The sequence below is a fragment of the Aquila chrysaetos genome, chromosome 2 (genome assembly GCF_900496995.4).
Source record: "Aquila chrysaetos chrysaetos chromosome 2, bAquChr1.4, whole genome shotgun sequence".
Taxonomy (NCBI): domain Eukaryota; kingdom Metazoa; phylum Chordata; class Aves; order Accipitriformes; family Accipitridae; genus Aquila; species Aquila chrysaetos.
The window spans coordinates 20,141,373-20,155,727 of record NC_044005.1 but is presented as its reverse complement, the minus strand read 5'-3'; the positions used below and the strand labels follow the sequence as shown (position 1 = coordinate 20,155,727).

At 35.2% G+C, this 14,355-nt stretch overlaps 1 protein-coding gene across 1 annotated transcript in view; it reads right to left on the bottom strand.

Annotated features, from left to right (window-relative positions):
* EFCAB11 (EF-hand calcium binding domain 11) overlaps window positions 1-14,355 on the bottom strand; it is a 79,993-nt gene that overhangs the window by 63,239 nt on the left and 2,399 nt on the right. Inside the window, 4 exon segments of the mRNA XM_030036525.2 lie at window positions 7,131-7,153; window positions 7,155-7,222; window positions 8,598-8,698; window positions 11,751-11,803. Coding sequence (XP_029892385.1) covers window positions 7,131-7,153; window positions 7,155-7,222; window positions 8,598-8,698; window positions 11,751-11,803 — 245 coding nt within the window.

Sequence of the window (14,355 nt, the reverse complement as noted above, 5' to 3'; positions counted from 1 at the left end):
GGTAAAAGGTGTAATTATTAATATTTTCTGATAGATGGCTCCCGAAGAACGGAGATGACAGCAATGCTGAGTACAAATACCAGATTAGTTTCACAACCAGCAACTCTATCATAGCATAAGCCAGTGTTACAAAGTACAACAACATCATAACTTTAGCCCAGTTCCCATGGGTGAGAAATGGCACAACAGGGAGCATACACTGCAAGTGAGGTATTACAAAACGCAACTTCAAGAAGAAGCACACCAACTTTGAGAGTGAATAAATAGACATTGTGACCAGCAACTATTGAACTAATATAATGAATGCCTATAACAAATTTGTTCTAACGTGTTCCAGTCAGATTTGTCATTATCTCAACCCGTTGGGCCCAATGTTGGGCACCAAAAAGGACTGTCATGGTTTAACCCCAGGAGGCAAATAAGCACCACTCAGCCACTTGCTCACTCCCCCCCACCCAGTGGGATGGGGGGGAGAATCAAAAAAAAGTAAAACTCATGGGCTGAGAAAGTTTAATAGGACAGAAAGGAAGAAAATAATAATAATGATGATCATAATAATAATAATAATAAAATAACAATACTCTCCCAACTTCTTGTGCCCCTCCAACCTTCTTGCCAGCCATGCATGAGAAGCTGAAAAATCCTTGACTTAGTACAAACACTACTTAGCAACAACTGAAAACATCAGTGTGTTATCAATATTCTTCTCATACTAAATCCAAAACAAAACACTATACCAGCTACTACAAAGAAAATTAACTCTATCCCACCTGAAACCAGGACAATATAGTAAGACAGGTGTTGGATTTTTGTCAACCTCACAAATGCTAGCTAAGGACAGGTAAGAGAATCTGTTGGATTATTTTTACTTTCTGTCTTCCTAGAGTGAGATACTGGTTACAGAAAAACATTCTTAACTCCAGTCTCTGATAGGAGATAGTAAATAAAAATGCTGAGCTAGGTCCTTTACGCTTTGATGTTCAGTCTGGTTTACCATATTCTTTTACCAGTTTTAGGGCAATCGTGTATTATTTGTGGGCATGAGACAAGCTTTTAACCCATGATTTGAAAAAAAGTACATAAACTGATATGCATGTGTAGGCAAAAACCAGATCTTTTCTGTTAGAGATGGCTCTCAAGAGATAAGGAAAAAGACTTGTATAGGTGATGAAGTGTGATAATATGAAAGGCTGCAAGACAGTTGCTTAAGAAACAAGAACAACAAAGGAATAAACTACTGCAGGCATCACCAGAGCTGGAATGACATTGTACTGTGTACTATGTTTCCATGGCAACTAGCCATAGGAAGATGAATGTCTCATATTCACTGTGCTCTGCAGTACATGTCTATAAATCAAACTTGCATAAAAGAGCATAAGATTTCTTCCGTGGGGTAGCTCTGAAAAACAGGTTATTTTCTCATTACTAGATAATTACATGAAAGAAATACGAGACAATTAGGTCATTTTTCGTATGGAAAGTACCAATACATAGAAAAGTACTAATATACCTCTAGTGTGTGATCCTATCAATCTAAAGGCACAGCAGCATAAAATGCAGATCATGAATGCCGCCTTTTCTTCCTCAAGATCTGATTTATGCTTGCTAGCTTTAAAAACTGTATGAGACTTTTCTGTCCACTTTTGGTTTGTAAGACATTTTTCATCATTTATAGGTTCACTCACATTCACATGTGATTGGTTTTCAGCTTACTTCTGTCACTATTTCTATTATCATGGTCTAAGGATTTGGCATACAAATAACCTATTTTTTCTAAACAAATGGTACAGCTAAGATAAATACATTTTCAGCAGCAGTAATTAATAATATTGTATAATTCGAATTACGTTCATATTCACAACAAAAAAGCAAAACAGTACTTGAAATATTTTTTTTAAGAATTTGAATCCAGCTTTAAAAGACATGTTCACTTACAGACAGCCATTTATCAGAAATTATTATTGCAAAGGACTTGTCACATTTCATATCCATGTAGCTACATGCAGAGCAGCAGCATTATTATAAAGAAATTCTTGTGTGTGGTACCCATTACAAAAAGCCCCATCATGAAAGAACATATCATCACACCATTTACCTTAGCAGGTAATTCCGCAACTCCTATGTCAAGAATGTTGAATTTTTATGGTACAATGGCATTCTAATCAGGTGCACACCAGGTGCATGATAAGCACTTGAGCATTTTGTTCAATATAACTGCAATTATTAGCTCAGAAACAATAAATGTTACGCTACTGTTCAGGCAAGATTATGGTCAGTTAATACAATCAAATATAAACTAAAAACTCACCCACATTTTGCAAACTTTAGCAACACCTAAGTGCAGTATATTACTGGCATCTGTAAGAAAGCAGTCCCTCAGGAGAAAGAACATCTACATTAAGTATTCTTTTATCAGTATGAGATGAAAATATATTTATGTTTGTTCCTATTCCCATGGAATTAAAAAAAAAACAACAAACCACCCACATGCTGTACTTAGAAACACTACTGAATGAGGTATCTTTTTTCTTTCATAAAATAGAGCATTTAACACCACCACTCCATCCTGAAGCTGTATTACCAATTCAAATTAATTCACTACATCTTTACACATTTATAAAAGAATATACAATGTTAAAGTAAAGCAGAGATATTAACTGTATGTTTCATAGCCCTGTATTCCAGTAAATACAGTAAGCCATTACTAATAACAGGCCACAAACTCTATACTGAGTTGCAAGGTCTGAGGACTGAGGCTTGTCAGACTGTCTGAACTTGCTTGACCTGCATGGAGATTTTACTCACTTTATCTGTAACAGCAGGTCTTTTAAGGACCAGATGGCTATGTCTAATTTGTTCTTCTTACCTTTAGACAGTATAAACATAGCTTTATACAGACAGTAGTAACAAAAATGTCTTCTATGTAAAATGAAATATTTATGAGTTTAAGATAATGATGTAGAGAAATGTAGACCTGGCATGATAGCAGAGCCCTTCAGATGTAAAGACATAGCATATAGAGTAGAGGAGCACAGGCATGGGATGTTAAGATACAGGGCACAGGCTAACACTGGAGGACCAAGACCATAAACAACTCACCAAAGGTCCGTTAAAGAAATGCAGACACAGGAGCTGGAAAAAAGTGGGTTTATGGATGACAAAGAGAGCAAAGAACAAGTATCTGAAATATGTAATATATGCCACATATAGTGAATTTGGATGCAATGTAGGCTTGCAGACCAATGAAGAAAGAGGAAGGTGTAAACTGTGTTGGAAAACATACAAAACCGACCCAAAGTGGATGCTAGAGTGACAGAGAAGAAAACATCAATATGAGTATCATACTCCCTCTGGTGAAGAAGTCAGGATAATGGCGATTCACCCTGCCATGCCTGCCTTGAACCTGTCAACCTCAGGACTGAGAGGGACAGTGGAAGACTGAGAATAATAACAGAAAAAGGGTAGATGTTAGGAGGTGTGTAACACAGTTAACTGCATTGAGACTTTATGTAGCATAGTATTCTTTATTTTATTTTTCTTTCTTTTTTTTCAATTATTAAATCTGTACTACTAATAATTCTTTGACTAGACTGCTAAGATTTCAGTTATAGTAAAAATAAATATTGGCTTTATGTATCAGGTGTGTGTTCTTTGTAGCCATAAAAAGACTGTGAGCATAAGAGTTGTTTACAGGCAGGTTAGAAAAATAATCTGTTATTCTTTAGCTTCTGACTATATTATATTAAACATTTTAAGACTATTTTAATATGAATAAAATATATGAATGATAAATACAACAATTCTATTTTCAAGCCTCAAGTTTGTTAAAATCCATTCAACATGTATGGATGCCTCATTATGAGCATTTTGCACACCTACAAATCAAGTCTACTTGGTCTGAAAGCTAAATTACTTTGGTGCGGCCCTTCATTCTTAACATAAATCAATTACTGATATTCTTCCTTCCTTGTGTTCTGTGTAGCTTGAATACACTTGTTTTCATTTTTATATCTAAGAATATGTTGAGAATTATACTCTATAGCAGAAAATAATTCCCTGCTCTGTATGGTAAGTAGAGAAGCTAAGTATTATGTATGTGCCTTTTTTTCCTACTTCCCGTTCCTTCCCTTTTAGCCTTTGAGACACTAACCACAGACTTAGCTTATTCTGTAACATTTTACTTCATTTAAAGTGTAAGAAAATAATACATGCAACCCTCCAAATTAAAGGAACCCACCAGTACCTGACATGGTTTGGAGACAGTATTTCCACAAACATGAAATACCCTTTTCATATAATAATTTCATGAAGCTCTGAAATTAGCTTTTCTAATTAAGCTTTTTTTTTCCTTGTCTTAATATGTCACTATGTTTTACTTAAGATTTGGAATGCTCTTTTGAGTTGAATCTCCCAGTCTTCCCCACTGATTGTACTATGGTTAAAATCACAGTATACAAACTGCATTCCTTCCAGATGGAATTAAACCGAAAGATGTGTTCCCGGCATGCACCCAAAGCACTCCAACTTCCAGTAATTAATCAGTCTGTTGGCCAGACTAGAATTAGTCCAAGTAACTCCCTCAATGAATGTCATACAGATACCGGATCCCCAGCATGAACTTCTTGCTCTACAGACCTGATCCTTATGTGCTGTATTAACTGCTAATATAGATATAATTTTAGAACTCATACTTGATTAGAGTCATCACACCTAAAGATGCTAAACATCTTACATGTATATGTATTGTAAATTATTTTATTTAACATGAAAGAAATATTTTAAAACTATGTTCAGTCCCAAAACCTAATTTTGGTCTCTGTACTGAAAAGAAGGAAGAACAAGAAACGTATCTGCAAATACAAAATTATATACACTGTTTGTTTTAGGAATCCATTGTCATATGGATTTTGTGCCACAAACACATTGAAACTTCTGACAAATATCTATGTCCAAAACATTTCCTCTGGTTTTCTTTTTGTACAGTTTTAATCCAATTGTACAGCTCAATTTAGGACAAAAGTCTTAGCTCTGTTTCTCTACATAAAGTTCAACATACATACCAAGAGTTAAAAGAAATATCCAAAAAGGATGTGTACCTAAAAGAGGATTTAGGACTCTGATTTCAAATTACAATTCTGAAGAGTTCCATGCAGATTTGGCCTGTTCAGTTCTAAAGAAATCTGTATTACACAATACTACTGTGCAATTTCTTTCAAGAGTAGCCAAAGAAACATGCAAACCTCTTCTTGAAAAATAAATTTTTCTATGTTTCTCTTCGGGTTCCATACCTCATTCATAAATATGCAATCACAAGTTTCATTTGCTGGACTCTGATATTTACAGACTAATATGCTAGCATTAGAGCCACTGTTGATCGTGACATGTCATCTTTACTAGATATACCATAACATTTGGTTGAACTTTACTTCATTTATTAAATTCATCATTATTATCATTTAGATTTGAAATTGGGGAGTTTCATTGACAGAAAGATGGGTCAAAAGTTTTCAGAACTATTTTACAATATGAAGCTAAGTCTGAATTTATTTGACAATTTTTCAAATGAGAAAGATAATGGAAAAATATATGTAAAAATGCAAAATAAAACATATGCTTTTCTGACCTAAAAAGCATTAATATTAAAGAAAAACATTTTAATCACATTAGGCCCTTCATAGAAGTCCTTGAAATAAAATATTTTGAAAGGATAATACCTGAAGCTATTCTACCTACATTTTCCTATTCATTGCTTGACAATATACCAAAAAGTGATAGTAAAATCACTTGGACATTAAGAAAAATATACCACATAACTTTTCAAACCTTCTTAAAATAATTACTCTCCCCAAAATATATTACATCTTTAGTGCAAAACCACAAGATTATCATCTAAGAAGACATTAGTCACTCTATGAGGAGATTGAAGTAGATGGACGCCTGTAATCTTGAGAGCACACAACAGATGACACTTTATTGCTAAAACACACACATACTTATAGTCACATATTCTGCAAAGTCACTGTACACGCGCACAAGCATAAAATATGATTGGTTATATCAACACTGTACACGCGCATAAACATAAGATATAGTTGGTTATACTAACTCTGTACACACGCATAAACATAGGACATAATTGGTTATACCAATTAAAACATGCTTAACTTGTCTCAGTCTAATTGGTCAAGATAAACTGCCGAATTGAGGTTCTTTGTGCCAAGTTCCCTTTATTGTGGAATACGCACCTGTGTTCTAATTGGCATCTTTCTTTTTTTGTCTTCTTGTTTATTCTGTTCAAGGTCTTCTAAAGGCATCTGGAATGCTCTTGTGACCGATGTTAGCTAAATATGTGTCCACAACTCTACACTTTGATTTTGTTATTGTATGCCAGTGGCTTGAAAGATGTATGGACCAATTCCTGTTCTGCTGTAATGCTTTGTACTACGACTCCAGATAACTGCAAAAAAGAAAAACAAACCAAAATCCAACACCACCTTTTAAAGATGGTGCTCAGCAAGCTATCTGATGCCATGTCTTCAAAAGTGAAGGCTTCTCTCAATGACTGAGTTACTACCAAACAAAACATTCACATCACAAGAAGGAAGTTTTAGGCTTTGCAATGCAATGTTTTCCAAAACATTTTTAAAATAATGTTTACTGGCAACTGCAGAGGTAAGACCAATTTTTTATGATCTGCAAATTACTCTCAAAATTTTATCCTTTCACTTCTGAGTCAATCTCACCTTGCAAGAAAACTCACCACTACTGCCTTGCAATATACACTACAGTTTAACTGAATTTTTCAAGAGACAGCTGTTGAATGCAGATTTCCTGATAACAGGAGGAAAATGTAAAAGTAAATAATTTTAGGCTTCTTAAGAAACAGTACAGGCAACAAATTACTTTCTGTATCTGGTAATATTTATTATTTTAATTATAGTTATTGTTTTTATTATTTCTATTTATACAATTTATATTATTTACACATATTATTTATATTTATAATATTTATTATTAAAAGCACTGAAACACTAATGTGCTGAAGCTTATATCTTCAGCTGCATGATAGAATCTAATAATTTCAATTAACTGAAATATATACGACAAAAAGCCTGCTCTGTTAATCTTACGTGAAGGCTTCGACTATGATTTTTTTCAGATAACTTAGGAGAAACAGAATTGAAGGCTCTCTGGAAGTCTTCAAAAGTCAAAAATCCTCTGTCTTTTAAATCAAGATTAGGCAAGAGAAAAATAGTATAAATTAAGGGGGGGTTTAAACTACTTAATACAATTATGTTTGCATGTGAGCTAATCAATTCATATTTCTGAAACGATTATACACTCTTTAAGTTACTGTATTAGCAAAATATTTTAGGATGACTACATTACATAGATGAACAGTCTAAGAAAGATTTTATACTGACAATTCCTTTTTGCCACTGTGAACCCTGTTCAAAAGTACCGTGCCTACAACATCTACAACTCTCTTATTTTTTAGTTTTAAAAGTAGACATCTTGAATTGAAAATTTCAGATCTGTAAAACTTTGCAAATATAAACTCTAAAATATGCAAAATTACATTTCAAATCTATCAATTTCATTGACATCTCAGTCTGAGCATTGTGTTTCAAAAATTTTTTTCATAAAAAATTTCTCCTTCAGTTTAATCCTGCTGCAGACTTAAGATCCTGAATACATTATACCAGAGTAATATCAACTGATCAATCACTTAGGTTATGAACTCACTTCCAGACCCAACTGGAAAATAAAGCATCTCAAACAGGGCTATCACAGATTGTGTGCAGCAGATAGCAAGACAAACAAAAACATAGTGCTTGAAACAGTTAAGTCCTTTGAAATAATTCACTAAAAATAACACTTCAAAAGCTACTTTCAGTTCATGGCAAAAAGCTGAGTGGATGCTTATCTGATCATCCCAACATCATCTGATCTGCCATATGTTTCACTCTCCCTCTTTTCAAGGACCATCGACCTATCTCACTCAGGTCAGGAGGAAAAAGGCAAAGGATCATCTGAATGTCTACCGGCTCAGAGGCTACTGATGAAGTTTCCTTTTTTTCCGTTTGGCGATGGGAGATCCTCTGCTATCTAGCAGGAATGAAAAAGAATCACCACATCTACTTCCCAACAGGAACAAGAAAAAATCCTTGGTGCTTTGGTTTCCCTTCCTTGGTCTATCATGAGAAATAAAAAAGATCTATAGCCATCACCAGGGACAGAAATCTGTAAAATATATGACATAAATAAGTGAGTGGAGATATACGAGTATGAATAACAGAGAAATAATGAGAGGCAGTAACAGCAAGCAGGTAGGCTGAATGGCTAGAGATTTCTTCTAACAGCTGGAGGAGCTCATAGTACATCAGACAATACAGTGCTACCACCTAGAACTCCACAGCCTACTGACCCTGACTTTATAGTAATATCATCACGATCTTTGTTAGTCTGGTACTGTTTTACTTAACTTTGCAGCATCCAGGACATCTCAACTTCTTTTCATTTCCTTCAGATGTTCTGTTTTCCTTAATTGTTTTAGAATTAAATTAATACTCCAAATATTTAGGAGAAAAAATTACCTTGCGCAGCAAAAGCTGAAAACATTTTCCTTGTTTCATTACTGTATAACTGTGCATCCTTCATTGCACTCATGAGATTTAAAAACTTTTCAAATAATAGACTTAGAAAAATGTAAAATACAAATAAATCTCCCTGCAAAAAAGTCAGTTTTATTTTTCTCGTTAAAAATATGTATGACTGTGGTATACTCATTATGAATAATTTAATTATATAAACAAACAAAAAAATAAAACTGAAATAACAGCCTTCAAAGTTAGATCATGATCATGCAAGTATTTCAATATTGTTTAAATTTTCTCACATATTTTCTACACTTGAGTATAATATTTCTGTTTACTTCTACTTTTTTCTTCTTGTTACCTGCCATCTCATGGTTCTTTGCATTGGAGAGAAACATGGACTTTTCTAAGTCAATAGCACTTGCATGCCATGGATAAAGATCCATGCTGCTTAAACAATCTATCTGGCATCATTCCCAGCAGTGAGAGAACTCTGAAATAATCTATAACCTCAGATAGAGATTCCTATGAAATTCATAATAAAATTGAATGCAAAACTGAATGGGTTATTCCTCCTGTATACTATATGAAAGTCTTTATCTTATCCTTTTAATGAACCAAAAAAGAAAGAAATTGAAATGCAAACCTAGTTTGTAAGTTCTTAACTGACCATTTCTTCTAAAATCAAAAGTAAAACATAAAAATTTAGAAACAAAAATCTGCCCCCCAAAACTTCAGGCCTCCCCATGAAACATGCAAAAATCTTGACATAAAAACTCTGCAGATACATATTTTTTTTGACAAAAAAATCCCACTTCAGCTCAATATTTAAACACAGACAAATATTCTTTTCTCATAACTTTCTAATATATGCTTTATGCTTATTTTAAAAAATTTAGTTTTCTTTAGAAGGCAACATGACTGTATCCTGCAGGAATTTTTCTTTATCAAATAACATAACAAAAGCTCTGCACTTCTCTTTCTTTGATTCATTCATATCCTATTCTTTCTGCAGTTGTTCAAAAGCACAACTCCTTCAGCTCCACCTGCTGTCTCAATTCAAATCTTAAACTCCAAGCGTATGGATTTCCAGTGTTTCTTTCCTTATTTCTTCTTGAAAAATCATATATTAAGAACTGTTACAGTCTCAGTTTCCAGGATTACAAAGTCTTGCTGCTTTCAACTGCTAGGTTCTGTACATGCACAATTTCTTTAATAACAGAGGTTGCCTAAACATACTGAACTTGCCTGCGTGAACAGCTTTCCATTCAATTGGATAACTATGGAAGTGAAACCATAAAACGCAATACAAGCTTTCCATCCATTTATTTTTTTCTCTTTCAGAGTAACATACAAGCCCAGAAAATTATAGTATACAATTTTCCTTTTATAGAATGACTCCTATAATAGAGTGCCGCCTATTCATTGATCTTGAGAGTTGGCAATTTATGTGCTACTAGAACAGGCTGTAAAGCTATCTCAACAGACAAAAAGGTCATCTCAAAAAAATATCAAAGCCAATTAGGTATTAATAAATCCATAATCTATCTTTATATCTTAGTTCACTATTTTTCTTTCAGACATTCATATGTGGTTGTTCTCTTGAAAAAAATCTGTGTAAAATCTTTATTCTGTATTTGTTGCCTAAATTAAAGATTTACAAGTAAGGGTGTGGTTTAATGAACATGGTTTCTGGCATCAATGCTAGAATAAACAGAACCACCCTTCACAATGCCCTTCAAACGTATTGATACAAATACTTGTGGGGCCATGTGGCAAAAGGGATGAGGGAACTTATTGATAAAAGTAAGCACATTTTTTTGCCACTTCATTTTTTTATATGAATCATTTCCCCAGTAAGACTTGCCACATGACCCCACAAACAGATGGATGGGCGTAACTGATAAGGTCAAGAACAAGAAAAAAACAGGCAGAACTATATAAATGGGAGGGTTGTTACAGAAAGAAGTATTTATTGAACTGTGGTGTAAGACTCCAGTATTTGCCCAAGTAAACAGTGGAACAGTATCAAAGAACTGATAGAAACTTTTTCATCACTTAACAACTTGAACCCTAAAAATTACTAATTACTTTTCTCTATCACAAATCTATATAATGTTACTATTAAGAAACGCCACTTAGAGAAGCAAGAGTAAGTTCAAGCTAAATGTAACATACAAGCACAAAAATATTACAAAACTAAATTAAATCATATGATTCTCTTTAATAGCCATGGTCAGCTCATTTATAGAATCATAGAATAGAATCATTTAGGTTGGAAAAGACCCTTAAGATCATCGACTCCAACCATTAACCTAGCACTGCCAAGTCCACCACTAAACCATGTCCATAAGCACCACATCTACACGTCTTTTAAATACCTCCAGGGATGGTGACTCCACCACTTCCCTGGGCAGCCTGTTCCAATGCCTGACAACCCTTTCAGTAAAGAAATTTTCCCTAATATCCAACCTAAACCTCCCCTGGTGCAACTTGAGGCCATTTCCTCTCATCCTATCACTTCTTACTTGGGACAACAGACCAGCACCCCCCCTCACTACAACCTCCTTTCAGGCAGTTGTAGAGAGCGATAAGGTCTCCCCTCGGCCTCCTTTTCTCCAGGCTAAACAGCCCCAGCTCCCTCAGCCGCTCCTCATCAGACTTGTGCTCCAGGCCCCTCACCAGCTCGGTTGCCCTTCTCTGGACACGCTCCAGCAACTCAATGTCTTTCCTGTAGTGAGGGGCCCAAAACTGAACACAGTACTCCAGGTGCGGCCTCACCAGTGCCGAGTACAGGCGGACGATCACTTCCCTGCTCCTGCTGGCCACACTATTGCCGTTACAAGCCAGGATGCATTGGCCTTCTTGGCCACCTGGGCACACTGCCAGCTCACATTCAGCTGGCTGTCAACCAAAACCCCCAGGTCTTTTTCCGCCGGGCAGCTTTCCAGCCACTCTTCCACAGGCCTGTAGCGCTGCGTGGGGTTGCTGTGACCCAAGTGCAGGACCCGGCACTTGGCCTTGTTGAATCTCATACAATTGCATACATTATCATTAATCTAGATCAGGTTCTTCAAAACTCTTGAGAGTCTAAGCTTCACATTTTTAAATTTATGAATGAAAAAGGAGTAGAAATCATCGACAGGTGTTTGCATATTACTGGAATTTCATGGTCTCACAGAAGACATTACTGAATCCACCTCCACCTGGAACACAGAAGATACGACACAGTGGTTTTCTACAGAAGTGATAAATCTGAAGTCCTGTATGATTTCCATTTTTTATCACTAGTATGTGATTTGACTAAATACTGATCTCATAATAATACTGATTACACAACAGTATCATCTATGGCATTTACGTAAAAAAATATTTTATACTAATTAAAATAAAACCACCTTTTTTTCATCCAGTAAACTAAGTATATATGTAGTCCTAATAGAATCCTAATCAATATATAAATCTTAAAATAAGTATGCTTAAACAAACATGCTTAACTTTATACAGATTGGAGTTCAACTGCACACAAAGGCACTGCAATATTCAAAATTAACTTCTGGAGCATCAGCCCCCAAATTTGTCATTTCCCTTAAACAATGAAAGAACTTTCTGTTTCAATATTCAGATTGGAGACCAACTATTTCCTGAAATCTAGTTTGATCAAAATTAATTTGGTAAATCCATCTAAAATAAAATGTAGAGAATAAAAAAAATGAGAAGGAAAAGAAAAAAATCTGTTTGCACCATCCAGCTTCTACAACTTTCCTAAAACCAATCTGCTACTGTCTCATTTTATGTACTATGTATATCTCCTTTACTGTTGTTCAATAAGATCTTACCTCACAATTTTATCTGATAGGAACACAGGAGTGACACTTACATGTTGATTAGCATGTTACCAAGATTCACTAATACTCACTAATATTAGTGTGTTACGAAGATTCATTAATAGTACAAAAGCAAAAAGCTAAATAACATGATGAAAACAAAAAAATTGACTTTTCGGAACTGAACTGGGAGATGACCAAGAGATCACTGGAGAAGATCTTTGAACAATGTAAGGAACAGAAAGGGAGTATATATACAAGAAAGCACAGCCAACCATTATGGGCTATATTTATACTGCTTTTTAGCATGACTGAGTGCTCATGAGTCCAAACTCTCACATCTATGTTACTAGAATACAAGACTGCACATAATTGCAGCGCTGAGACAACTCACATGAGATCAGATGACATGTTAGGAGCTTCTAGTCCAACCTAAACGTACTACATTCTGGACAACTGACAAGGCAAACATGCCATGACCAGTTAACCTAAGACTATATGTTCCATTTGGCCTACAACACTTCACATAGACTGTGTCAGGCATACAAATAGACTAGGGAGTCCTTTTTAGAAAGCTTTGATAAGATGTGCCAGAAAGGCAGCTGGAAGTTGTAAGCAGCCCTGAGCTCAGACTGCCTTTCTGTACTCTGGATGTCAGGGTGCCCTGCTGTTGGCATCTTGTTCAGCAGCAGATGCTGACCTACCGGTGTCCTGATGTGAAGGTACAGAGTTGGATCACGAAAACACTGGATATTTTGGGGGCCTTGCCTCCTAGGCAGTGTAGAGAGTGCTTTCAGTTACATCTAAGTGTAACAGTACCAGGAATGAAACTTCAGCTGCAGAAATGATATATTTTCATGACTACTATTCCTGCAGTACCCTTTCCATTTGAAACACTTAACACCTGAATGTGCAGTTAGCTAGCTGAACAGTTGTTGAAATATGAGAGCATTTTAGATCAGTTCAAATAATTTTGGGGAAAAGAGGATCACTGAATCAAACTTTCAGAGGAAAAAAGTGTAAGTCCCACAAACATGATTCCCACAATGGTGCTAGTTCCCAGAAGTGGTGATTTTTATATGCTAATAAATATATCAGATAAAAATAATCAGTCCAACAATCAGGTTAATCTCTTTCTATTTTCATGTTTTCCCAGTTACTTGTCTCAGAAGGCTTAATTTTAAACAGTAGTAAGTTCAGAATCTCTATGAATAACCACACAAAACCAATATTTTTATAAAAAATAATACATAATTGCTGTAACAAATTATTTTGAAAAAAGCAAGTGGAGTAGGAATGCGATTCAGATTCTTAGGTCCTACCTTCTCCAGTAAAGAGTTCATTAATGACATCTAGCGGGAAAAGTTAGTATTACTTCTAATTTATAGATTAAATGAAAACATAACCAAAAAAACCATGCAGCAACAATTTACTAAAAATGCAGTTGCTTGATTGCAGCTGATGCTAAGCAATTGTCATTTCTTTGAAAAATTTATGTTAGTATGTAGTGTAGTTGAGGAAACAGTTTCACCTTAAGAACTTAATAAGTAACATGTGCACACCATTCCCTACGTCTTGGAAAAGCTCTTGAAAGTACTCTCCTTGCCAGGGCTGTTCTTAGTGACTTCCGAAGAAATACAAGGGCAGTTACTATAGTCTCTGATTTTAATCATTTTGACAGCAAAGTAAAATGCACAACAACATGCTCAAGAACTGGATCTTAACAATCAATTTTTAGGATTGTAACTTCTGTGTTTGGTTCCTATCTAGTGCACAAAGTTATGTTTCTCAGAACTAGATTAAAAACTACCAAAATGTTGAAAGGAACACTTACAAGGCCTAGCCATGAGCAAAAGCAAAAGGTGTGGCTGTGCCATAAACCATAGTTAATTCATGTTAGCAAAAGCCACAAAGGAAAGTATCTGTCTACC